The 26,014-nt window shown below is 34.3% G+C and overlaps 4 protein-coding genes, 1 non-coding gene and 1 pseudogene across 6 annotated transcripts; 3 read left to right on the top strand and 3 right to left on the bottom strand.

Annotated features, from left to right (window-relative positions):
• Window positions 1-1,932: 1,932 nt before the first annotated feature.
• LOC104766192 (uncharacterized) lies at window positions 1,933-3,699 on the bottom strand. The gene is made up of 3 exons (XM_010490027.3): window positions 3,482-3,699; window positions 3,016-3,244; window positions 1,933-2,479 (listed from the first exon to the last, which is right to left on the bottom strand). The coding sequence occupies exons 2-3, from the start codon at window positions 3,205-3,207 to the stop codon at window positions 2,120-2,122; spliced, it is 552 nt and encodes a 183-aa protein (XP_010488329.1). The 5' UTR covers window positions 3,208-3,244; window positions 3,482-3,699; the 3' UTR covers window positions 1,933-2,119.
• A 2,713-nt stretch (window positions 3,700-6,412) lies between these two features.
• LOC104766193 (cytochrome P450 708A2-like) lies at window positions 6,413-8,527 on the bottom strand (annotated as a pseudogene). Its single transcript, XR_015590650.1, has 7 exons — window positions 8,276-8,527; window positions 7,866-8,184; window positions 7,597-7,746; window positions 7,175-7,513; window positions 6,893-7,075; window positions 6,674-6,801; window positions 6,413-6,588 (listed from the first exon to the last, which is right to left on the bottom strand). The product of XR_015590650.1 is annotated as a cytochrome P450 708A2-like (transcript).
• Window positions 8,528-10,270: 1,743 nt separating this feature from the next.
• Window positions 10,271-10,977, bottom strand: LOC104767766 (uncharacterized). The gene is made up of 2 exons (XM_010491747.1): window positions 10,763-10,977; window positions 10,271-10,667 (listed from the first exon to the last, which is right to left on the bottom strand). The coding sequence occupies exons 1-2, from the start codon at window positions 10,975-10,977 to the stop codon at window positions 10,271-10,273; spliced, it is 612 nt and encodes a 203-aa protein (XP_010490049.1).
• A 1,016-nt stretch (window positions 10,978-11,993) lies between these two features.
• Window positions 11,994-12,100, top strand: LOC147920459 (small nucleolar RNA R71). The gene has a single exon (XR_015591929.1). It is a non-coding gene; the product is annotated as a small nucleolar RNA R71 (small nucleolar RNA).
• Window positions 12,101-15,943: 3,843 nt separating this feature from the next.
• LOC104766194 (plastidial pyruvate kinase 1, chloroplastic) lies at window positions 15,944-19,020 on the top strand. Its single transcript, XM_010490028.3, has 6 exons — window positions 15,944-16,782; window positions 16,859-16,949; window positions 17,072-17,265; window positions 17,653-17,774; window positions 17,933-18,411; window positions 18,495-19,020. Exons 1-6 carry the CDS (start codon window positions 16,180-16,182, stop codon window positions 18,794-18,796), a joined length of 1,791 nt encoding a protein of 596 aa, XP_010488330.1. The 5' UTR covers window positions 15,944-16,179; the 3' UTR covers window positions 18,797-19,020.
• Window positions 19,021-19,508: 488 nt separating this feature from the next.
• Window positions 19,509-19,865, top strand: LOC104766195 (uncharacterized). The gene has a single exon (XM_010490029.3). The coding sequence runs from the start codon at window positions 19,509-19,511 to the stop codon at window positions 19,863-19,865; it is 357 nt and encodes a 118-aa protein (XP_010488331.2).
• The last annotated feature ends 6,149 nt before the right edge of the window (window positions 19,866-26,014 follow it).

The raw sequence follows: 26,014 nt of genomic DNA on the forward strand, positions 1-26,014 counted from the left end.
CACATCATGTGTTCCATGATAGTATGTTACCCATGAAGAAGTCGTGAAAGGGATTCAGAAAAACTAGTTAATGTTGCTATTAAAACAGAAGGAATCATGAATTCAAGATTCAACAAATGTATTCATAAGACATCTTCTTCTCTCTCTCACGCATCCACAAGAAAATCTAGGGTTTCTAAAAAATCTCATCTTTTCAGCGGATTCTCCAAGCTTTCATCATCTCCCCTGAACGGAAGGCTCTGTTTCTTCTCGACGACGACTCCTCCTTACCTGCTACTCGGAGAGATGTGGTCAGAAAATCTCCTTGCGGCGGAAGAGTTGTCAGCTTCAACTTGTACGACCCGACAAAAGAAGAGCATGTGAAGAAGGAGAATCAGATTATGTCCTCGAGTATAATATGATCATCGAGAGGATGGCTAGCTATGATGAACAAACAAGATTATAAACAGTGCGTCTCACCAACATCTTCAACAACAGAGCGTAAAAAATTGCTACTTGAATCTTTCTTTATGCGTTTGTGTGTGCGGTGTGCTTCTCAGGGCTGTGCAACGCAATAGTGAAGGAGGAGAATATGTACAAAAAGGAAGACCTTACGTACCATGTTCTTTCGTATAAAGACCGACAAAATCATGTTCTTTAGGCAAGACAAGGAGAAAGGGACTGGTCCTTACACTGTAACACATCGGCGATCTCTGCATTTTCGTGGGAGAGAAGGAACCATTTTGTCTCTCTCCTATTGACTATCCTGGTCTTAAACCTAACTCCTCTACTTTGCTGGTGTGTTTTTGGTTTCTTTTTTATTTAGACTCAAATCAAAAAGTCATTACGCTCTAGCTTTTAATACATTGGAGCTTGGTTACATGTTTTAATGATCTCTCTTTCTTTCAATACATTAATTGATTATTACAAAAGTTCTGTGTACACGTATGCAAACTAACCGAACCGACATTGTTGCCTCTCCCTAACTATTTTGACCTAACTAGTGAAAGTACTACTGTATAAAAAAGATTTATTCGCCGACGGTTTCCTATTGACAAAATACATCATCAAAAAAAAAAAAAAAAAAAAAAAAAAAAAAAAATGGAGGAGACGTCAAAAATTACGGTGAAGGTTCCTGCGACGATCACGATTGGGAGCGGCGACGGTGTTAGAATCAATTGCCGAGGAGTATCTATTCACATCAGTGGACCCGTTACCTTTATTACGCAAGGCCAAGCTCAAATCCCTCTGGGAGTTGAACCTCAAGGTCCTAGCACCCCTAATCTACCTCAAGTTCCTCGCAGCCCTTCTTAGAGTCCAACATCAGGGTCCTCGCAGCCCTGATCATTTCAATGGTCTTCTAATATCAGAATTGTAATCATATATATAGGATAAAATCTCTAAAAAGTTTAAATCCATATGACTACAAAAACCACCATTATATTGTAGGCATATGGATTTTGTGTTTTTGTGGTGTTAGTTACCTTTACAGTTTTTATTTGTCACCATTGAATAATGATAAGCATAATCTTACCTATTATTTGCTAATTGCTACTACAGAAAACAAATACGAATTATCAAGAGTTTTTGTAGCATGTTCTTATTATAATTCCCATTACTTTGTTAGCGGTTTCATCGTTGTTCAGTTTTGGAGAAAGGGAAACAGCTTAATTGGTTAGTTTAGTAGTAATGTCAATACTGATGTAATTCCTTTTGATAAGCTTAAAGCTTAACAAAAGCTTATCACAGATTACAAAGTCCTAATTGATCACTTAGCTTGTAAGGGTTTACGCAAAATAGTGTCCATGTGATTGTGGAGAAAGGTGACTTTGGTTTGTGTAATACTTCAAAGCTTATGTATAGAGTTTATGAGCTCGGAAGAATGACCTTAGAAATGAGAAAATCTATTGATATCAACATATCTCTTAATTTACAAAGAATACAGTGCCAAAATCCGACACAAAACAAGATTCTTTTCTTTCAGATTTTAATAATTCTGGACACAGTTTCAATGATAGCAACCAAAATAACTGAAGCTTGTTACATAAAAGTCAAAGGATACAGTGTTAAAGAACAGTTGAAGCAGACAAATGAAACGGCGAAGAATCAATTCTCTCTCTGATTCAGTTTCTCATTTCCCTTAACTCGTGGCTTTACCGGTAACTTTCTGGGCAATCCAACCGAGCCCATCATACAACCCTTCTCCAGTAACCGCACAACTTGCTTGAATATGCCAATCATGGTTCTTGATACTGTGAAGGTTAAGTGCATCCGTGATCTCAGCAGGAGTCATGGCATCTTTCAGATCCTGTTTGTTTGCAAAAACAAGTATGACCGAGTTTTGAAGATCCTCGTGACCAAGTATCCTGGCGAGCTCATCTTTCATGAAAGAGATTCGAGCTCTGTCTGTGCTATCGATAACCACAATCACAGCATGTGTTCCACGATAGTATGTTGCCCATGAAGTCCTTAGCCTATCTTGCCCACCAAGATCCCAAACCTAAAAGACAACATATCATAAGTAACATCACAACAAATCATCAAATCTTCAATTTCCCAAAGCTGAAAGTTGAACATATATCCAAGGGTCAAACAGTTAGTTTTTGACATGAAACGATTCAAAACTCTATGCGCCAAAAGAAGTCTGATTTATAAGTCTAGTAACGTTTATAAGCATCATTCAGTTTTGACATACAAGAAGACATGCAAAAAACCCATAAAACAGAGATGGTTTCATCTGTGGTCATGGCTTTGACAATTGCATAAAAACTAAGCCACAAAGAGATAACAAACAGTCCACCTGATACTAACAAACAAACCAGAAACAGCATCTACAAAACTTTGCTATATGAAACCATAAATCACAAGTATCAAACATATGAAAACGTTCCACACTATGAGCTTCTAGACCAAATATGTCAAGACAAATAACACAACAAAAGATTGCAAATTCAAGGAAAAGCCATAAAGATTCAAACCTGAAACAGAACTTAAGAAACATGGATTCGAATATAAAAAGAAAGAGTCCAGTAGTACCTCAAAGCGAATATTCTTGTAGACAAGCTCTTCAACATTGCTACCAACAGTAGGATGAGTAGTGACAACTTCACCCAAGTGAAGTTTATAAAGGGTCGTTGTTTTACCAGCATTATCCAGACCAACAACCACAATCTTATACTCTTTTGCAGGAAACATCATGAACCAAAACCTCGACATGAATGCTCCCATCTCTCTTTCTCTCTCCGATTTATAACAAAAACAAACCCTAAAATCAAGAAAATTTCATCAATTTACGAGTAAGTGAAACCTTATAGATGGTATAGATCATAAAAATCGAATCTTTAAACAAACCCAAGTCAGAATTTTTACAAGCAAGTGGAATTAGAATTCGAAATCAGAGAAGCCCAGATCAAGATTTGGATACAACAAACGATCCCAGATTCGATCAAGCTTTTTACCCAATCCAAAATATACAAATCGGGAAAAAATATTGTGATCAAACCTTAGATTCAGCTTTTAATCTGGCGATGGCGGAGGCAAGAATCGGAGATCAAAAAGTTCAAAAATTTCAATCGGTTGGTTCTTCTTCTTCTTCTTCTACTCTCTTTTTTTTTTTTTTTTAAAGCTTTTGAGGTTCCTTCCTTGAAAGCAGATTTGGGTGGAGAGAAGAAAAGTATGCGGGAAACAATGTCAAAACTGTAAATATATTATCAAACATTTAGAATTAAAAAACTAAAAATAATTTTAAATAAATACGGAATTTTTTTTTTTATTAACCTAACGGCTGCAGCCTCTACCGGTGATGGCACGACGCCAAAGGTGAACATCGTTGGATAAGAAAAAAAAAAAACTCAAGGCCCAACCGTAGGCCTAGGGCCTTGTATACTATAAGCATTTGTTTGGCTATTTAACATAATCACAATCAGCTGAGTTGGTGGTGGCAAGAGTGAAGGACTAAGGTAATAAAGTTGGTGAATCCATCCAACAAGTCTCCTTGTGTCTACTCTTTGGATTTCCACGGTTTTAAAGAAAAAACACCCTCAGTTTCTCAGTCAGAAGAACAGCCTCCTGGCAAATCTGACCAACATCGCCAATCTGCCATGACCAATAATCTCAAAGATTTAGACAGGTCCGACAATGAAACAAAGGCTTTAGACATCAAATTTATATAAAGCAGTTTAAAGACATCATTTTCTAAAAAGTAATCATGATGTAGCGGTTTAGACATTCACTCTCTCGTATGTGGTAGCAGCAATTAACATTGGATCGGCCCTAGCTCAAGATGTTGTAAGTTCCAGTTCCACTTCTCTTCTTGCAGTTTATGAAGTAGTGTTTTGTTATCCTGGTTATGCCTTATATTAGTATATTACTATTTTAAGTTGCTTTATGCCTTATAATATTTGTATGTTTGATTTATGTATCTAAAAGATGTGTTTCACTCTTAGGATTAACATGTGACCATTGTTTTGTTATTCTAAACTGTTCCTAATCAACATACCTAAACAATCAAATAAGGCACATAGATTGTTGTGTGGCATAAGTATAACCTAGGTTAGTCTCCTAAATTCTTATTTTCGTATTTCAGTTCATTCTGATGGTAAAACAATTGGCGGCCACGATAAAGAAATGTATTTAGTAGTTTACAATAAGTATCATTTTATCCTTCAATTGTAGTTTTTTTTTATTGTTTTAATAATGTGTCGCTTTTAACCATCGTCATTTATTAATTTTTTGTGCAAATTTTTTTCCACTAATGAGTAGTGACATGGTATTCCATTACATATTCAATCGAAGAAAAAAAATCAAACCAAATTAGCTAACAATAGTGTTTTCTACCGCTTAAATGATGAAAAAAAAATCTAGCTCTCAAAATTGATATCGTTTTCGACTAAAATGATTATGTACCAAGATATAGATGATTAATAAGTTTCAGAAAGAATTGTGACATTGATTTGGGTCGAATAGTGTTGTTGTGATCTTAGTTATAGAAAGAGAAACCTAACATATATTTGGTCGTTTCTTTCGACAAAAACAAAATTACTAAGTTTTGAATTTGGTTCTTCTTCTTTTTTTTTGGTTTGATTGATTTAGTTGAATTGGGTAAAGAATTATCTATAATGTTATAAGAGAGATGTTATGACTAAAAATAAAAACATGAGATCAAAAATTGAAAACAAAACACTTTTGAAACAATTGAGTACTTTTTTAATATACAATTTGTAACTTTTTCGAAGTATTAAATTATTTTTACACAACAGTTATTTTTTATCACAATAAATAAGAATTTGTAATGGATTTTTAGATAATATAACATTAATTCATGGGTTGTAGATTATAATTAAATTATTTCATGGGTTATTATTCTTGCTAACTAGTTCTTTTGATGAATTACCTTCACCATGGACAATTAGAGCATCCCAATTGATTCTTCCTGTAGAAGCTTCGGTCAGTTCATCATGAGCGTTTGGGCTATGAGCCAGAAGCACATTGTACCCATCTGTGACCAATCTCTTCACTATCAAAGCTATCCGTATGTCATTAGAAATAAGTAGTAAATAGAATATTTGTATGCTCAATACGACATTCATTAGAAATAAGCATTTTTTCATTGATCCAGACATCTACATAGCCCTCATTGGGTCTCTTCTTACGCGTAGGAGGAACAACTACGGATTTATTAATTCCCTTTTCCTTCATTTTTCTCTTAATTAGTTGATTTTGTAAAAGTGCCCCTCCGTACACATCCTAAAATGTCATCTTCGATACCTAGATAGCCAAGACTTCTCAAACCCCTCTCTATATTCTCTCCTATCCCGTATATTTTAAATTTTCAATACTAGTGGAAGGGGATGTTTTCGGATCCCATATAACCTGGAATTGACACAAAAAATGGATATAAGTTTAAAAATAATAGAATATGATTATACTCTCAGATAGGTATACAACATCGACGACACCAAAACATAAGAAGAAACATATAAATATAAATATTCTCATTATTATCATCTAGAAAAACAATCAAAATCCAAACTTAAGAAGAAAAAATATTCTCACACTTTGATATCTCCGCCTGCTTCTCCTAGAAGTCAATTTTACTGAGATTTTAATTTTGATTTCTTTGATCTATCACCCTCCTGTTACCCGGCGGAAACTATGTCTCAGCATAGTATGTCATAAGGATTCTAATGGTGATGGTATTAGGGACAGAGGCAGCATAGAATCATATGATCAATTTACAACCATTAATTTTATAACAACAGTTTAAGTTTTGTAAAATTATCAAATAAATTATAAAATGAAAATTTGAAAAAAATATTTAAAATTTCACATATTTTTTATACCCACGTAAATTACGCGAACTTAATCTACTATATATATAAAATATTATTTTATTATTTTATGTATTTTTTGGAAAGCAAATTACATATCCATATATATATATATATAACCATTATTTTATTATTGTATTATAACCCAACATCACCAACGAAATATAACAACTCTGATACATTTTATACTTTAGTCTCTTTAGAGATTTGAACATCACATCCACGAGGAAACATAAGCATATAGCTCCGAGTTATTGTGATTTCCGCCTTCATTAACCACCTACAAACCAAATAAATGCAAGTAATGAGATTGACATAATTAAAAAAATATATAAATTCAGAGTCATTAGAAAATAAAAGTAGACCTATATCTACACAAATGGTGGATAAATATAGCCATCAGCAGCTTAGCAAAATAAGCTCCTACACAAAGTCTAGGACCAGCACCAAACGGAACGTAATTCTTCGAGAGTATCGCGTCCACTTCTTTTCCCTGTTAATAAAGTTAGATACATGTGAAAAATTGAATTTGATTAGTGAATTAGGGAGAAAATAGTTAATGATAAAGATCATATTTGAATCACCTTCCAACGCCATGGATTAAATACTAAAGGATCCTCGTACTTTTCTGGATTAAAATGGACACTTGGATAGCCCATGAAGTTCCAACCCGCTGGAATTGTATAATCACCTACTTTGATGTCATGATCAGGTTTCCTAAGTATTACAGGTACTGTGGTCAAGATCCTAAGAGACTCATTAATCACCTGAAACCAAGTACCATACATGTGTGTGTGAGAGCTACTAAAATGTACATGATTTTAAATTGTCTTATCACTTTATACATGATTTTGGAACATACTTACCATATTGGTGAAAGTCATGGACTTATAGTCTTCCCATGTTAGGTCGGCCTGCTTGGCAGTCTTATCTCCAACAATTCTTGCATGCTCTCTTTGAAGCTCTTGCATGACTTCAGGATTTTCGCTTATGAGTTTTATTGTAGCCGCGAGAATTCGTGGTGTTGTTTCATTAGCAATCAAAAAGAAAGTATATATGTACTCGATCACATTATCCATACTCATTATTTTCTTTCCTCCTTCGTTTTCTCCAAATATGATCTTAAAGAATTCTCCAAACTCCTCTCCTGATGCTCTCTTCTTCAACACTTCTTCTTTTAGTAACTTCTTCATCGTTTTTCTTGCCTGCCATGAAAAATAAATATTACGGCTTTCATTATAATCATATATATATATATATATTATTGGTAAGAGAAGTGATTACTTGCCTTCATCATATTATAGACACCCATCCCAGGAATATTGAAAGGCAACCGAAACCAACCACTCGGAAAATATCTCCAACAAAGTGCAAGTTTTTTCGACGCCTCTGGTTCCATATTGCCCATAACTTTCTTTGCAAGGCACTCAATTATGATCTGTAACGGTTAATAATTCAAATACTTGTGAGATGATCATGTATCCTATATATCTTATCTACTTTATTTAATATTGTCAAGAGATAAAGACATCATAAATTCGATCAATTATTTTTTACCTTGCTTGCTGTTTCCTTAACGTCAAGAGTTCCATTCCTAGCTTCTTCTCTCATGTATGTACGAGCCAGGATATCGATATCTTCCAATACCCTCAATCTTAAACCTTGTGAACCCAATAGTTGGAGTGTCAAGTTCCTCGCATGTTTATGGGACTCTGTGCTCTGCAAAAATATATTGTTATCTTCTCCAAATAGTCGTGCTAAGCTCTTTGTGATACCGGGAATACGATTTGTCTTTGCCATCTCCATATTCAGTTCATTATCCACTGAGATTATAACTTTGCCTCCAAATAAGCTTGTTCGAAAAAGTGGTCCATGTCTATATTTATTTTTCAGAAAAAATAACAAAGTAACTTAAGTAAGTAAAAAACCATTTCTTAACATGCATGCTAAAATAAAAATAAGCGAACCTGAGGATTCTCTTCTTGAGGAAATTTGAATATTGAAGAGCATCATGAGGCTTCATGAACTCAATAGTTTCTCCAATGATTGGAAAACCCATCGACCCTGGAGGAAGTTTTCCATTACACTTTGGATTGCTCCATTGATAGATCAAATGGCATAGCTTCACCACTATAAGTGAAACTATCACAATCCATAGCTTATAAATGGCCTCCATATTAATTTCTTTCTTTTTTTTTGACTATTTTGGTTATGTTTGTTTTATGGTTGAATGTTGCATGAATATGAGAGAAGAACTCGATATTTATATTTGCAGTGGTACCATACCTTTCAAAGTTTTTTTTGGTTTTCAAAGTTTCTTTATCTTATTGTTTATTTGAAAGTATTCTCTCAATTAAATTATTTGAGATCATATTCCCTCCCATTTATTCACATGTGAACGTGACCTCGTTTACTTTTTGTTATCTAATCATCTATTTCATTTACATTTTCCAAATTTTCTTCATAAATAAAAGTTCAAAAAGTAAGTTCTTTTAAAGGTCATTGGTTAGCCAGAAAAGAGAAAATCCTAAACTTTAATTTAGTTTTTAAAACAAGATCAAGAAAAAATAAATGCAAAAGAATAGAATGCTTTATAGGTGTTTTCGGTTAAAACAAAATTTCTTTTTGAAAATTTATATATATATATATATATAATTTCTAATGTTCAAATATCATATTTACTTATACTATATTATTAATTTAAATGATAAAATAATTTTTAATATTCTTTAAAAAATCAGTCTTTAGTTCTGTTTTTCTATAATAAAATAAGTACATTTTGTAGAATATTCAAAATTAATAATTTTTCTATTCCAATAACATAGAAAGTGTTTAATTACAATTATAAACGAAAATTTTGAAAATAAAAGAATTGAAATGAAAATCAACTTCAGTTAGATTTCAATTACTCAATTTTTAAAAGAAAATATTAATTTTTTCTCTCTCCACTAATCTGTTATCAAAATTATTTTCTTTAATTAAATTTCAAACAAATAAACTATTTTATTAAACATTCACCTCTCATCTTCATTTGTTCATATTTCAAAAAATATTTGAATCAATGCATAGTTAAAACCATATATAAAAATCTTGTATGATCATAAATTATAGATTATTGATCAAAGGTCAATTAATAACATAATGTGTACTCAACCACGATTTAGTGGTATCGTTGTAACACTTTAGGATCAAATCTTCAGAGACCAAGCAATTACACTATGAAATTATGTTGATTAAATATAGCTAAGACAATGGAAAAGTTTGTGAATCTATCCAAAGACGGAAAATAAACAAGTGGTTTTAAGGTAATAGAGAAATATTGGGCGTAGGGAATCTTTAGGGTTTATGATCACGAATTTAGATGATTAGATAGGGATGCATTAGACACAGTTCTAACTCAAATCACGGACGTGGTTTCACCGTAATAAATCTTAAAACAAAACCAAAATCCTAAGACAAAATAAAAATAAATAATAAAGGGTAAACTAGCACAAATCCCATGGGTTGCCTTCCATAAGCACTTGTTTAAAGTCGTTAGCTTGACTATGCTTTCAGGTGTCAATTGATGAGAGGATGAGAACTCATATCAAAACAAGCTCTCAAATTCGTCAGCTTAAGCTCCAGAACCTTTTTGGCCTTTCTCTTTAAACTCTAGAGTGAGGATGGCTTTAATTTTAGAGAAAGGCCGAGATATTTATTTACACTTCACCTTGTACTCAATGGTATCTCTAACCTATTTTCTGGGGTACCAAGGTTACGCGAAGATCTCGTATCACTTTCTCTATCTTCGGCTTGTCTTTCTTCTTAACCTTTTTAGACCTCTTCTCAGAAGAATGAGTGTCCATCCAAGACTTCGTTGACCTCATTCTTATCACCACTCTCTCCCATCACCATGACATCCACCTTCTTCTCATTTTCTACAGTTAGACAATAGTCATGTCTTGTAGCTTCATTTGTAGTGATTACGTTGTAAAAGACTTTATCATCAATGTTAGAGAAGTGGTCTTCTTATTAGGCAAGTCAACAACTGCTCCCACTGTTCCTAGGAAAGGTCTCCCAAGAATCAAAGGCATTTCAGAACCCTTGCTCATTTCCACAACATGAAAATATGTAGCAACCAAGCAACTCCCAACTCGAACATCTAAATTGTTAATGAAGCCTTGTGGAGTCGTGGTGACAGCATTTGCAAACTTGAGAGAGACCTTAGAAGCCTTCATATCATTAATCCCCAACCTCTCTGCAATAGCCTTAGACATTACATTCACATTGGATCCAGTGTCACAAAGGAAATCCTCAAAGTTCACTCCTAAGATGGAGCATGGAACAACAAATTTTCCTGGATCTTCTAACTTGGGTAGTCTTTTCAAAGATGGAGCATGAATGTTCTTTTCTCAAGCCAAATATGCCTTAACCTCCACCAAAACATTTTCTCCAACCACAACATTATTGTAAACCTTTTTAAACAAAGAGATATGCTTCGTGCCTCTATAAAGGGAATGTCAGCGATGAACTCACTCATAACTTCTTTGTACCGATCATACTTCTTTTCATCCAGAGGTTTCTTCTCATGTCTTCTTGGAAAAGGAATTTGTGGCCTATATGGCTTTGGTTCCACAAGAATTGATTCCTTGGTATTCATATTAGGAGCAGATGAGTCGTAAATCCCCATTCTTGCAGTATGGAGCGCTCTTTCAACAAAAGGAGCAGTCAATATGAAATTTTCTAAGACAGACTCTGCAACAACGACGGGATCGACCGATCTATAGGGGGATCGGTTGATCCAACTTCTCTGGGGATCAGACTCGAATTATCAGAATAAAAAAGACTGATCAATCTAGGCACAAAACTGATCGATCCTTGCTCTGCGGAAGCCAAACATGAGTTTATCACAGCACAACTCAGCTCATCTTCAATCCCATCATGGAGTGTTATAACATTGCATGACTCTTTGTTCTTAGAGCTAAAAGAAATAGCAGAGACTCTTGCTTCAATGGAATCAACACGTGAACTCAACCTTTCAAATTTCCCATTCAAATCATTGTACATGCTATCAATCTTGACATTAATCTCAACATAACTTTTCTTATGGCCCTCCAGCAGTGCTTGCATCATCAATTCGAGTTTGTTATCTTGTGGAGCTGCAGATGGAGCTTAGCATCCTTAATATGAGCTATTAAATCCTTGTTCTGAAATACTTGAGTGAAGTTACCTTGTTGATTACATAGAGGATACACTTGATTTTGAGGATTCTCGACATTGGTGCTTCTGTAAAAAAAATTAGGATGATTTCTATAATTTTGATTGAAACCAGGATTCTGATAGTTCCCTTGTCCTCCTACATAGTTCAACTCCTTTATCCCCTTAAAACCAGAATTTACTCCAACTTGCTGATACGCACCCGTCTGCCCGTCGCACATGTTGATAGCTTGTTGATCTCTCTTCAAAAGAAGGTCTACCCTAGCAGTGAGATTTGTAATAATATTTGTATCCACATAGCTAACAACATGCAAAGAACGATCATACTCATGACTATGATTGTTGTTACTCGCTGCAAGGATTTCGATCAAGAGGTTTGCTTCAGCAGCAGCGTTAGTAGAAAAATCTCCTTTGCTGGCAGTATCGAGTGCCATCTGGTACTTCTGGTCAATTCCTCCATAGAAGATGTTCATAAGATTCTCTTGTGAAAATCCATGATGAGGACAGTCTCTCATATGCTACTTGAATCTCTCCCATGCTTCACAAAAAGACTTTGTACCACCTTGTGAGAAAGTAGTGATATTGCTCCTTAACATAGCTGATCGTGACTTAGTGTAGAAGTGGTTCATAAACTGTACTCTACATTGTGCCCAAGTAGTGAGTGATCCTCGGTCCAAGAGATTTAGCCATCTGAAAGACTTATCCCCTAAAGAGAACTGGAACAAAGTCAACATGAGGTAATCATACAGAACTCCATTAGACCTTGTCGTACTAGTCAATCTCTCAAAGGCTTCAATGTGGTCCAGAGGGCTCTCCGATGCTAATCCATTAAACACATGACTCTGAACCAAATTGATGAGACTATGCTTAATCTTGTAGTCTTGTCTCGCGGGAGCAGGAGGTTGAACCGCAGATCGATTCACAAAAAGTCTGATGTGAGCTTCTTCATCCCTCAAAGTAGCACGCCTTGCTGGTGGATTCAACTCAGTCGGATTTTGCTCTTGTGGAACCTGTCCTTGTGGAGCTTGTCTTTGTGGTGCAGGAGGAGGAGGCGGAACAATAACCTCTTGAGGGTTAGGCTGATGACCATCTGGATTCTGTCCGTCCTCCATCTTATCAACTTTAGCTTTCGCCTTTCTGTTTTCTCGTTTAAGTAGGACTAACTCTTCTTTACGTAAATTATGCAAATCAATAGGCTTTTGACTTCTTGTTTGCATAAACCTGAAACACAAGAGAAAGAGCACAAGAACTGATTAGTAAATAAAAATAAAATAAATCTTAGACTAAATTTAAATCTAGAATCTCAAAAGCAATCGTTTTGGTCCCGGCAACGGCGTCAAATTGATCAAAGGTCAATTAATAACCTAATGTGTACTTTAGGATCGAATCCTCAGAGACCAAGCAATTACACTATGAAATTATGTAGATTAAATATAGCTAAGACAAAGGAAAAATTTATGAATCAAGTAACTATCTAAAAACGGAAAGTAAACAAGTGGTTTTAAGGCAATAGAGAAATATTGGGCGCAAAGAATCTTTAGGGTTTATGATCATGAATTTAGATGATTAGATAAGGATGCATTAGACACCGTTCTAACTCAAATCACGGCTGTAAAGTTAACCCACTCTCGCAGTGTTAACTATCTAAGCAATGAATTTACTAAACCCTAAACTCTCGTTTGAATTTATCAAACCAAGCAAGCATTAACAAGTTTGGGTTTGATTAGTTCACAAGGTGCCTTAACTTCAACTCTCGTTGGCTAATGATCACCTTGCTCACATATGTTCTTTTCCAGCAACTCAACAACACTTTTGGTGTCCCCATGAATTAAACCTAAGATCTTAATCTAGGTGATCAATCTAGCTTAAGAATTAAGAACAACAATAGACGAAGAACAATAAGATCAATCCCTAATCTAACAAACCTAGCATCAATTAATCATTAAAACCCTTATGAAATCCTAAACCCAATTGAGAAACTACTCAAACATGGAGAAACAGAAATAACAAATCAATGATGATAAAAGCATAATTGAATTGCAAAAGGATAGAAAATAGGGTTTTGACATCTTCTCCAAAGTGTCAAGAAGGATTAGAGATCTTTTTCCTTCAGCTCGCAATACAAAATAGTCTTAGAAAATCAAGCTTATGTCATCAAAATAAAATCCTAAAAGTCGGTTTAAAACAAAGGGAGATTTACTCACATGTACTCCAAATTAGGTAATATTACCATAATTAACAAATCATTTTTTTTATTACTAGGATATTTCGGGTATTTTCAAAATACCCAGCGTGTCCTTGTTTTATGTTACAGAAAAAAAACGTAATTACAAAAATATCATTGCCACGTCAGACGCCACGTCAGAAATCGCTGACGTGTATTAAATAACTCAACCGTAACGCGTTACAGAGATAATGACGGCTGACTTAGAGCATAACTCAGCCAAGCGTTACGGCTGACTTAATGAAATCGGGTTGAGTTATGCCATAAATCAGCCGCCCTTACGGCTGACTTATAATCTGATGGTTGAGTTGTAAATTTTTTGGCTGAGTTATCACTACGACACGGCTGAATTATCATTCTGAATCTGGCTGAGTTATGAACAACGGTGACTTATGAGATGTGGTTATGTCTGAGTTATGGTTAAGTTTTATAACTCAGCCGCCATGAGCTGACCTATCGTAAAACTCGGCCCCTTTACGGCTGACTTAGTAGCAAAAGATTAATTACTAGAGTATCATTCAGTTACGGCTGACTTATTTAACGATACGGCTGAGTTACAAATTTTCAGTTAAGTTATGACATTAAGCGGCTGAATTTGGCAGCCATTTTTTTGCTTTTTAATTACTGTAATATTATTCATGTTGCGGCTGAGTTATAATTTTGTTTGATGGCTGATTTAATTAGGCTGATTTGCATGTTCGTTTGGTGGCTGACTTGCCACTTCGGACGCATCATCCATATCAGCATTCCATGTCATCATCTTCTCCGGAAATACGAAACGTCGTTCCTTCAACTCTTGTTCTTCAACTGGTTAAAAAGTGTTATTCACCTTGTTCTTCCCCTTCTTTTTCTCCTTGTTCTTCACTTCTTAATTACACTCATTCTTATTAATTTTCCTCAGTCTTCTTCATTTTCTTTCATGTATCTAGTTCCGGTAATTGTTGTTTCCGATAATTGGGTAAAGAAACACAAATATGTATTTAACACCAACGATAGAGGGTGTAGAGTTGTGCAGATAGATGCAGAAACAACACATGACAAGCTTGTGAAGTTTGTTTTTGATAACTACGGATTGAACGCGTTAAGCCATGAGCTCAACCCATGTTCTCGATGTAAACAAGTTGGGCACAATGCGAAAACTTGTCCGATTTAGTATTATTGTAATACATTTGTTTTATTTTGTGCAATAACTCAGGCGTCAAGCATGATAACTCAGCTGTCATATTAATCAACGAGACCTTTCGTTTTCCGCTTTCAAATTATTCCTTGTGATAACTCAGCCACAAAGCATTATAACTCAGTCATCATATGAATCGACGAGACTTTCGTTTTCCGCTTTCAGATTATTCCTTGTGATAACTCAGCCACAAAGCATTATAACTCAGCCGTCATATGAATCGACGAGACATTTCGTTTTTCCGTAGATACTATAACTTAGCCGTCAAGTAATATAAATCAACTATTTGCTTTCAGATTATTTCTTGTGATAACTTAGCCATAAAACATTATCACTCAGTCGTCATACAAATCGACGGGACCTTTCGTTTTCCTGTAAATACTATAACTCAATCGTTAATTTTTTTTTTTGGTTATGACGTGAATTATGGAAGATGACGTGTATTTTAATTTGTTGATGTGTATTTATTATTTTTTTAATTAAAATCGAAAAAATAAATTCAGTGGGTAAATTGTAATTACATCCAGGACACTAAATATCTGAGCAATTTTTAGAAAATGTATTCATATCAGGAATAAACCAACTTTTGGATAACATCTGAATAATTTTTTCTAAAACAAAAAAAGAAAAGTAGTTTCGAGTAAGGGAATGGTTGATCCCGAATGAGGATCAGTTGATCTTGGATGTTTTTTCTGTGTTTGCTTCATCTGCTTTTTAGTCCGATCAGTATTCACCAAATTGGTTCCAGATGCGTGTTTTCATCCCAAAACACTCAATTTTCTTCCAAAGTAACCTATAAACCTGTACAGACTTACAAAATACTAAAAAGACTCTAAAAACACGCTTTAACTCAATCAAATACTCAAAACAAATGTAAAAACTATGGTTAAAATACTATAAAATACATATACATCAATTACTTCATGGATTATATTATTATTCTTGCTAAATTTTTTAAAAAGTCAAGTTTTTCTTATTTATTTTTTTTTTTTTTAATAAAAATCTCAAAATCGAAAATTTGATTAGACACCATCAGGTAGGTAAACAAATAGCCTCGACGACGGCACCAAAACATACGAACAAATATTAATATTCCCAATTTAACCCTTTGCGAATGTCCTATCATATCAGAAAAAGAGGAAAACAATCAAAATCCAAAACACTCTCTCTCTCTCTCTCACACTTCGATATCTCCGCCTTCGTCTCCTCATAGCCAACTGTACTGAGATTTCGATTTCTCCGATCTCACTTCCTCCGGCTACCCGGCGGAAACTATGCCTCAGTCCATCCAATTCTCCACTCCTTCACGAACTCCTCACCTTCTCCATCTCCCTCACTCTCAATTCAACCGTCCTCTCTCATCCATCTCCTTCCGTCGCTTCCCTCTTACTACCATCAAATACACCTCCATCAGAGCTTCCTCTTCGTCACCGTCTCTTTCCCCTGATCTTGATTCATCATCCTCCTCGTCGTCTTCGTCGTCGCAGGTGCTTCTCTCACCTAACGGTACTGGCGCTAATGAGAGATCCGTTGTGGCTACGGCGGTTACGACGGATGCGGCTGGGATTGAGGTTGATACCGTGACGGAAGCTGAGCTTAAGGAGAATGGATTTAGGAGCACGAGGAGGACGAAGCTGATCTGTACGATCGGACCGGCGACTTGTGGATTTGACCAGCTTGAGGCGCTTGCTGTTGGAGGTATGAACGTTGCGCGGCTCAATATGTGTCACGGTACGCGCGATTGGCACCGTGGTGTTATCCGTAGTGTTCGTAAGCTTAACGAGGAGAAAGGCTTTGCTGTTGCTATTATGATGGATACTGAAGGTAGTGAGATTCATATGGGAGATCTTGGTGGTGACGCTTCTGCTAAAGCTGAGGTGTGTTTTAATCTCTTCTCTTCTCTATTTTTGAAGACATTGATGTGTGTAATTTGAGATGTTGAAACTTTTGCAGGATGGTGAGGTTTGGACTTTCACTGTTAGAGCTTTTGATTCTTCTCGCCCTGAACGTACCATTAGTGTTAGCTACGATGGTTTCGCCGAAGGTATATGCAATTATGTTTTATGGAAATGTAGTTTTGCCTTATTAAGCATGAAGTGGAAAGTGATGGAAACTTTAGTTAAATTTTGGTGATTGAGTATGTAATGGAGATCACTTGTGATGTAGATGTAAGGGTTGGTGATGAACTTCTGGTTGATGGTGGGATGGTGAGATTTGAAGTGATTGAGAAGATTGGTCCTGATGTCAAGTGTCTATGTACTGATCCCGGATTGTTGCTTCCTCGAGCTAACTTGACTTTTTGGAGAGATGGAAGTCTTGTACGAGAGCGTAATGCCATGCTTCCAACTATTTCTTCCAAGGTTTGTAATTTTTATCTTCCCATTAAGCTTTGAGATTTGATTCACTTTATTTGGTTAGTTTGGGATGGATGAAAGCAATGTAAACTTTAGGAACCTAGATGAGTCCATGTTAGTAAAACAGAGGATTAAATAAAGTAAGGAACCCACAAAAGAGACAAGTAGCTGTAGCACATTAGCAGTTCTTTATCCATCAAACTGAGTCCATGTGAATCTAAGAGTGTTGATTTTTGATATGCGAGGTCATTGTATACAAAAACTTATTTTTATCTCCAAATTAATGGTGAATGAGGAATTATGTTTTACTTAAAGACGAAAAGATCTAGAATTATCTCTCAGAGGGAAAACATACTCATTTTCACTGATGATGCCTCAATCTTTTATTTTCAGGATTGGTTGGATATTGATTTTGGAATTGCAGAAGGTGTGGATTTCATTGCTGTATCGTTTGTCAAGTCGGCTGAAGTAATTAATCACCTTAAAAGTTATCTTGCTGCTCGTTCCCGTGGAGGGTAAGTAAACATGCTCAATATCAGCACATCACACTACTGTATAAGAAACATATAATATCTACTTTGAGGGGTCAGGCTACCCTAGGATTGGGTTTTGCATCACGTATCACCATCTTTAGTTATTTTTTATAATGATGTTGTATTCATTTATGATGCAGGGAAATTGGAGTGATTGCAAAGATCGAGAGTATCGATTCATTGACCAATTTGGAAGAAATTATTCTAGCATCAGATGGAGCCATGGTTGCAAGAGGAGATCTGGGAGCTCAGATACCTCTCGAACAAGTTCCAGCAGCTCAACAGAGAATCGTCCAAGTCTGCAGAGCGCTTAACAAACCCGTCATTGTCGCTTCACAGCTGCTCGAGTCAATGATTGAGTACCCAACTCCAACCAGAGCAGAAGTAGCCGACGTGTCTGAAGCAGTAAGACAAAGATCAGACGCATTGATGCTCTCTGGAGAATCAGCTATGGGTCAATTCCCAGACAAGGCACTCACTGTTCTAAGGACTGTAAGTCTAAGAATCGAGAGATGGTGGAGGGAAGAAGAACGTCACGAGTCTGTGCCGCTTCAAGCAATAGGCTCAACTTTTTCAGACAAAATCTCAGAAGAGATCTGCAACTCTGCTGCTAAAATGGGTAAATAATTCAGTTCTGTATTTGTCGAAAGCAATCTCGCTGTTTATAGCCTCTCTCTCATTTTACTTTTCCAATTCTTGCAGCTAACAATCTTGGCGTGGACGCTGTTTTCGTCTACACAACAAGCGGACACATGGCATCTTTGGTCTCCCGATGTCGCCCAGACTGCCCTATCTTTGCTTTCACAACAACAACCTCAGTGAGAAGACGCTTAAACCTACAATGGGGACTTATCCCATTCCGTCTCAGCTTCTCAGACGACATGGAAAGCAACTTGAACAAAACATTCTCGTTACTGAAATCAAGAGGTATGATCAAATCTGGTGACCTCGTGATCGCAGTCTCGGACATGTTGCAATCGATCCAGGTTATGAACGTCCCGTAATTTCTCTCTTTTTTACAATTCCGCAGCAAAGAGTGTCTTGTTTCCTACTTTGTTACTGTTTTTTAGACTACTCTTCTTACATTAGAGATTCCATAGGCATCGTCATCTTCGGTTTGTTAACAGTGGACGTGTGCCATGAATGTTAGCTCTGTTTGTAGTGTACTGTTTTTTTATTTTCTTGTGTCGGCTTTCAAGTTTCAATAATATCAGTAATATTTTCCAAATTATCCTAATTTGTATGGAACATTCGGACAAAAATTAAAGTTTATTAATTTAGAAATAAATGTAAACCCAAATAGGATTAGGAGTTGTATAATAAACATAACTAGGTTTTAATCTAATATCAATTATGCTAGGGTCGATCCAATCTAAATAAGTTAATATATAATTTCATTGTTGGTTATACTTCATATTTATACTAAAGAGAAAATTAAGAAAGATTCGATTTCAAGGGATATTTTTTAGAAAACATCATTGTAATTGAATTAATGTAATAAACACCAAGCACAATATCTAATATACCACTAACCAACAAAAGATTAATTATTTATTTTCTGAATAATTGTTACAATTGTTTTAGGAAAGTTTAGGATTTTTGTTCTTGATATGGTTCTTAAAATGATAATTTCGTTTTTTTTTTTTAAAGTAAAAAGAAAAAAACAGAAAGTCAATGTAGAGCTATTGTACAATCTTCCTTAAAATTGTCAATGCAATGAAGTCTTATCAATCCAAGTCTTTAAGCTACATCGAGGTCAAAACCAAAGTTGCTTCCATTCTCCGTAATCACGACGTTTTAGTCCAAGAGTTTCATCAGCTTATATCGGATTTGGCTACATATGAGAAGAATTGTAATGCGGCGAAATCAGACGTGGAACGCACGGTTGAGTTTTTGAACAAAGTCGAAGGTTTGGGGAAGGGTTTACATGGTGCGTTTCTAAATGCGTTGGTGTTTGGCGGTGATATCGTAGCTTTGGTTGAACAACTTGACGTGATTTTACACGATCACGAGTTTCTGAAAGAAGAGTTCAAAGCGTTTTTAATCGATTCCCGTTTATATAAAAAACCATGATTGCTACATTGTGAATCTCGTTATTTCTTTTGTCTCTCTAGTCTTTTTTTTTTTCTACTTTTTTTGTTTTCTTTTTGGATTTACCAAATTTGTTGCTACGTTGTTCATCTCTATATGGTATTGATTTCTTATGTTGGGCTTGTTTGGGCTTTAGTTCCACCACAACGTCCCTAGTATGAGTCTCTTACTTTTTAGCATATTCGAATCATCATCATCATTATTCATCAATGTAGCTTTCTGAGGTGTTATAATTACACGTTGAGGGATTATTTGTTTCCCTCAATCAAAATTTCACTCATAGTTCTTCCTCAAGTAGTCGAGTGGACCAAAACAAAATGATGGTAGGAGTTTCAAAAGAAAACACACTAATTTGTGTTTATATAGCTAAATAGTTTGTAAAAATACTACAACTTTTTTCAAGAATTCACTATTTTTTGTTACATTATATCACATTCCGAGACTGAACCATTAAAACTCACTAAAAGAATGATTAAACTATTTTGCAACATAGACCAATTTCACACACTCTGACACTTATAAGAAACATATCAACCATCATTGAATTATTCGTCAAGTAGATCTCGGAATTAGTCTACTTTAGGAATATTGAACACCCCATAAAACTTAAGCTAGTGTTTTTATTTTAATCTACTAGAGTTAGAGAAGGGTAGTTTTTAATATAGTTTTAATGTTAAATTAATGTAAATCAAATAATATTGGAGGATTTGATCATATCTTTCTTCTCTTCTACTGTTTGCATCACTTAAAATCAATGGTCCCAATGTCTATTATAATAGAAGTAAGTGGACCAACCCAATCGTATACATTTTAAATGTAAAAGACTCATCACAAGTTTTAGATTAATCATGAAACAGTTCAATAATTCAATTATTATATGTAGTCAGAAAACAATAGGGAGACCTTTTAATTAAGTAGTTAATTCTTTACGGGTCCGAATTAATAAAGACATATACAAACAAATATAAAAACAATGTAATAAATTTGATAATAGAGACAACAAACACCAACAATAGGAAAAACAATAAATTAAGAAAATTTTATATCCATGTTATTGGCTGTGAATTCAACCACTAAATTATGAACATCGTATTATTGGAAATGTTATTGTTACATTGCATGAGAAAAGTCTGGCTCTGGTTCAACTATTTGTAGGTGATCTTCTCTAAAAAAAAAAACTAATCAAAATATCGAATCAATTAGTTTTCTATAAGCTGCAGCACTTACAAAAATGATTGCATTATTAGCAAATATGTGTATACGTGCTTTGTTTTGTTCTGGCACAAATCTGAAATTACCAGAAGAAAAAAAATAGGAATATGCTCAAAAGAAACAACAGCAACAAAACTCCAAAAACAAAAAGAGGCAAAAAAAAAAACAAGTAGGGTAATGATGATGTAAAGCAGTATATATATTTGTGTAAAAAGAAAAAAAATATAACCATCATATCAAATATATGACAATATGATCATCACATTCATAAACTACATACACATCTCAGTATCTCACACATATATAGTATATATGACTCTAAGTATGGACAAGACCTTCATTATCAAAACCCTTTATGTCTTCTTCAGTCCTTTTCTGATTTGCTAAATTTAATATTCAGATCTGATCACTGATCTCTAACCCTAAACTCATTTTTTTCTCTTATCCATGTGTGCAAGCAATCATATAATATATATTATTATCATATTGTCTTCAAGGGTCCACACCAACTTTTATTTTTATTTATTCGATTCCCCATTTTATCCGGATTCAGAATTTTATGATATGGTGATCGAACGGACTCCAACGATACCATCGTACCAACGTCTTTGAACATAGATTATCATACCCATACATAATAATAGGAAGTGCCAAAAAGAAAACATCATAATAAGAATGTAGAAACTAATGTACATAATGGAATAGAGATATATTATAAGAGTAGATTGATAACTAAGATAAGGTTAGATTTAAGACTTATGGAATATTGAAATAGAGGTAGGCCAACCAATGGGGATATTATAAGATGATGATGACGTTTCCCGTTTTTTTTTTTTTTGTAGTTCTTCTGTAACAAACTTATTAATTTCTTCTTGTGGTTTTTTTTTTTGTTATACTTATTAGTTTATTCTCCGAAAATTTCGCATTTATTTACTGACACCAAAGATGAGATACGTAGCATTCTTACCATGCCATTCGAAGAGTTAATTATCGTCAGTCAAGTCATGACTATAACTATTTCAAAACTGACCCAAGAAAAATAAAATAATAGTCTCTATGTTGTCATCATGAATCACGAAATACAAAGGTTTACTACATTTTAAACGTCACGTAATTAAAAAAAAAAAAAGAGAGAGTATGATTTGAATGAAAATGAGAAATAGCTAGGGTGTGATTTTAAAATGAACTATTTGTTAGGTTTGAACAAAATCATTGAAACCCAATCTACCCAAACGAAAAAGAGTCATACCTGAAGTCTGCCTAAACCACCAAATTAAATAAAGAGTTCGCCAAACCCGTGAAAAGTGCTTATACATGAACTCGTTATATATTTAGGCTTTCAAAATAATATTAGATGCGATACAAATGTCTATGGTTTTATTAAAATAAAATAAATATATATTTCTTTTGAATCAATGGAGATTGGAGAAAGTCAATCGATTAGATCATTTTATCTTATTTTGTCACAGATAAACGATTATGAATTAGACGTTTCTGTAGATTATATATTTATTTAAATGGTCAAACTCAAAACTCCCATTTAGAGAACACAATTAACAAAAAAAAAAAGTGATAAGTGAATGATGAGTTATGTCATGATCATATGGTACAAAATCTCTTAATCATTTGTAATCAGAAAATAAATAAAAAAACTCTCTACGTAGAAGATTTGTTCACATCATAAAATTTAAAATTACTATCATATTAACTTGTAAATTTTAAGAAATTCCTATATTTTCATGTTATTTGATAATGCATAAATTCTCTTAACATAATTCATTTGACTACTAGATATATCAATTTCATTTGGCCTACGTATAACTTCAACTTTATAAATCTGAAAAAAAAAAAAAAAAAAAAAGAATTCCTATAGTTGGATATTTTATATGCAATTTTAAAAACACAAGTCTGTATAACTTTGTGAAAGTGAATTTAATATATGTGAAGATATAATCACTATATACACAGACTTTTAAAAGTATAACATAAACTACGAGTTAAAAGGCAAGACTCGATGACAATTAATATTTAAAAGTACTATTATTGGTTGATATGTCTACTCCTATATATTGTATTCTTCGATCTCTAACATATATAAGTTACGTTACATCTATGTGTTGCATTCAAAGTAGGCCAAACATGTTTAATACAACATTATTCTCTTAAGTCTACTCATTGATATGATAGATAGTAAGTCTAAGATTAAGTATGTTCATACAAAAACAAAGTATGTTTATTATAAAAATACGTACATACATCAAATAGGTGAACGATAACCGTGTTGAATTGTCTAAACCTTCGCTTTCTCGTGTTACTGTCGTTGCCCAATAAATTAAACAAATTCAGTTTAAAACATTTATGAAAAAAACAAATTTATATATTTCTACATGATAACTATGCAAAATCATCCATCCGTTTACTATATGTTAAAATAAAATTTTCTTACATTCGAAATTTCTTTGAAATCTTTAGAGAGATGGATTACAAAATCATCCATTGAGATGTAATTACATTCATGCCAATTAAATTGTTAATCTGTTAAAATTCCTCATCAGAAATATGAATATATATTGGCAGTTTAACTAGTAGCATATAATATCATTTTATCTGCCCATTTGATTGACCTGATTATAGTCACAACTGAAGACAAATTCATTTGGCTTTTTCTTCACAAAACTTAAGACAAAAAAGATTTTAAAAAAAAAGTCAAACGGTATGTAAAATATTTCAAGTGAATCAATTTTTCTAACATGCATTGTAGACATAATTGTGATTTTGTAAGTGAAACATAATTGAAGGTTTTTTTTTTTTGGGCAAAGAATTGAAGGTTTAAGTTTCGAAAAACAAATACTTGAGGCTTTTAAAAATCTAATCAAAATTAAAGAAAAGTTCTCTATACTATTATTATATATTGAAATCTATAACAGATAATTTTATTACAATAAAACACGGTTTGTGGTCTATGGAGTTTTATTTATTTGACACTGAAATTATGCATTTAAAAAATGAATTTAGCAATAACTCAGAAGTTTTATTTCGTAGTATTCCTTTTAATTAATCCCTTGAAATGTGTATTCTCATTAATTAAAAATATTCAACTTAGTTTTGTCTTAATCAAAATTACAAACCTACATGTTTTAGTTAATATTTAAAATAATTTTGCGCAATTTCTAATAAAATTACCGAATATAACTATATATATATATAGTAATATAGATATGGTTGTTCTCAACAAATATGTATCATTCATTTTGAAGAAAAATATCAGTCATCTTTGCCTGAGGACTGAGGAGTACCATGGAGATGTCGTGACATTTTGGATTCAAACAGTAGGGATACTGAACTACTGATTTAAGAAAAGAAAAACCAAATCCATTTCAGACTAAAACCATATCTTAAATATATACACTAATTTATATATAACATATTATTATTTAATAAAAATCATGGACCACAAATCCACAACTTCTTAACACAAAAAAAAATTCTCTTTAATTTTTGTGGAAAGGAAAAGTGTTGTTACGGTCAACATTATTTCACTTAGAAAAATAGAGTACACTTTCTAATTATCAGATCTTAAAATTGTAACATCTCCGAACCGGAATCCCGGTTTGGGATGTGCATCAATAGATGCTGGAGGAGCATCGGTCGATACTGACTCTTTTTCCTGCGTTTTGTCTTAAGTTAAACGTTGTGTTTTAGGCAAAAGAGAAAGAAAAACCCTTAAGTCGTTCCTTTTGTCTCATTAGACGACTATGACCGTTTTTGAGAGAAAAGAAGGGAGAAAAAGTGTTCTTGGTGATTTCTGGTGTTTGGAGGCGTTTCCTGTAGAGATCTGTACCTGGGATCGTTGTAGGAGCTTCCTAGGAGCGTGTTCTTGATTGTTTAAGGTTCAGAAATTTCTTGGCAAATGTAAGTGCATGACCATGGCTTATCTAAGCTGGAGATTCTCTGATCTGTTTGTTTATGTGTTGTTAGGCTTGTTAGAATGTTGTATGAGGCGTTAGGAAGCTTTCTTGTGGCTTGGGATCGATTCTTGTGTTTGCAGGAACGGAGATCCGGCGAGAAGCTTCGGGGGAAAACGATGCTCGGCATGTGCGTCGGTCAATGCAGTGCGAGGACGGCGCGGCTTGACCTAGGAGCATCGGTCAATGCCATGTGGAGGCGTCGGTTGATGCAACTAGGGTTTCCGCGTATTGTTGAGCATGCGTCGATCGATGCAAGTGGAAGCATCGGTCGATGCAAGTGAACCTTGTGTCGACCGATGCATACCTTGTGTCGGTCGATGCTTGTCCCTGTTGGTGTCGGTCGATGCAGAGCCTGGTTTGTTTGTTGATTGTTATTTGATGGTTAGAGTATCTCTATTGCTTGTGTGTATAGCCCAGTAGATGGGAGGAATGCCTTACTGAGTGTTTATAAAATACTCATGCATTGCAATTTGTGTTTGTGATGCAGGTAAAGGCAAAGTGTGATCGTGAAATCAAGGCAATGAAGAGGAGGATATTCTAGGGACTCGATTGGATGTTGTCTGGCGTTGCTAGGTTGCTAGAGTTGGGTCTTTAGAACTTGCTAGGTTACTGGTTCCTTGTTTCCTGTTGTTTGATATTGGAGTATTGTCATATTTGATTATTGGTTATTAGTTATTGGATTATTGTTTGGATATTGGTATCTGTTATTTCCGCTGTTGGTTGTGCTTGTGGTTAGGTGGCTAGTGGATATGGGACCACTAGTTGTAGTTTATTATTATTATTTATTATTTTTTATTTTTTTAAAAAAACGGAGCATGTCGTTTCAAAAATTAATTAAATCATAAGAATTGATGATAAATGATATATCATGGTTTTTACGGTTTTTAACCATGATATAAGGAGTCTTTTAGAGTCTTTTGATTTGTTTTCGATGATGTTTTTGAGTCTTTA

This window comes from Camelina sativa, chromosome 19 (genome assembly GCF_030686135.1).
Source record: "Camelina sativa cultivar CO46 ecotype springtype chromosome 19, ASM3068613v1".
In the NCBI taxonomy this organism is placed as follows: Eukaryota; Viridiplantae; Streptophyta; class Magnoliopsida; order Brassicales; family Brassicaceae; genus Camelina; species Camelina sativa.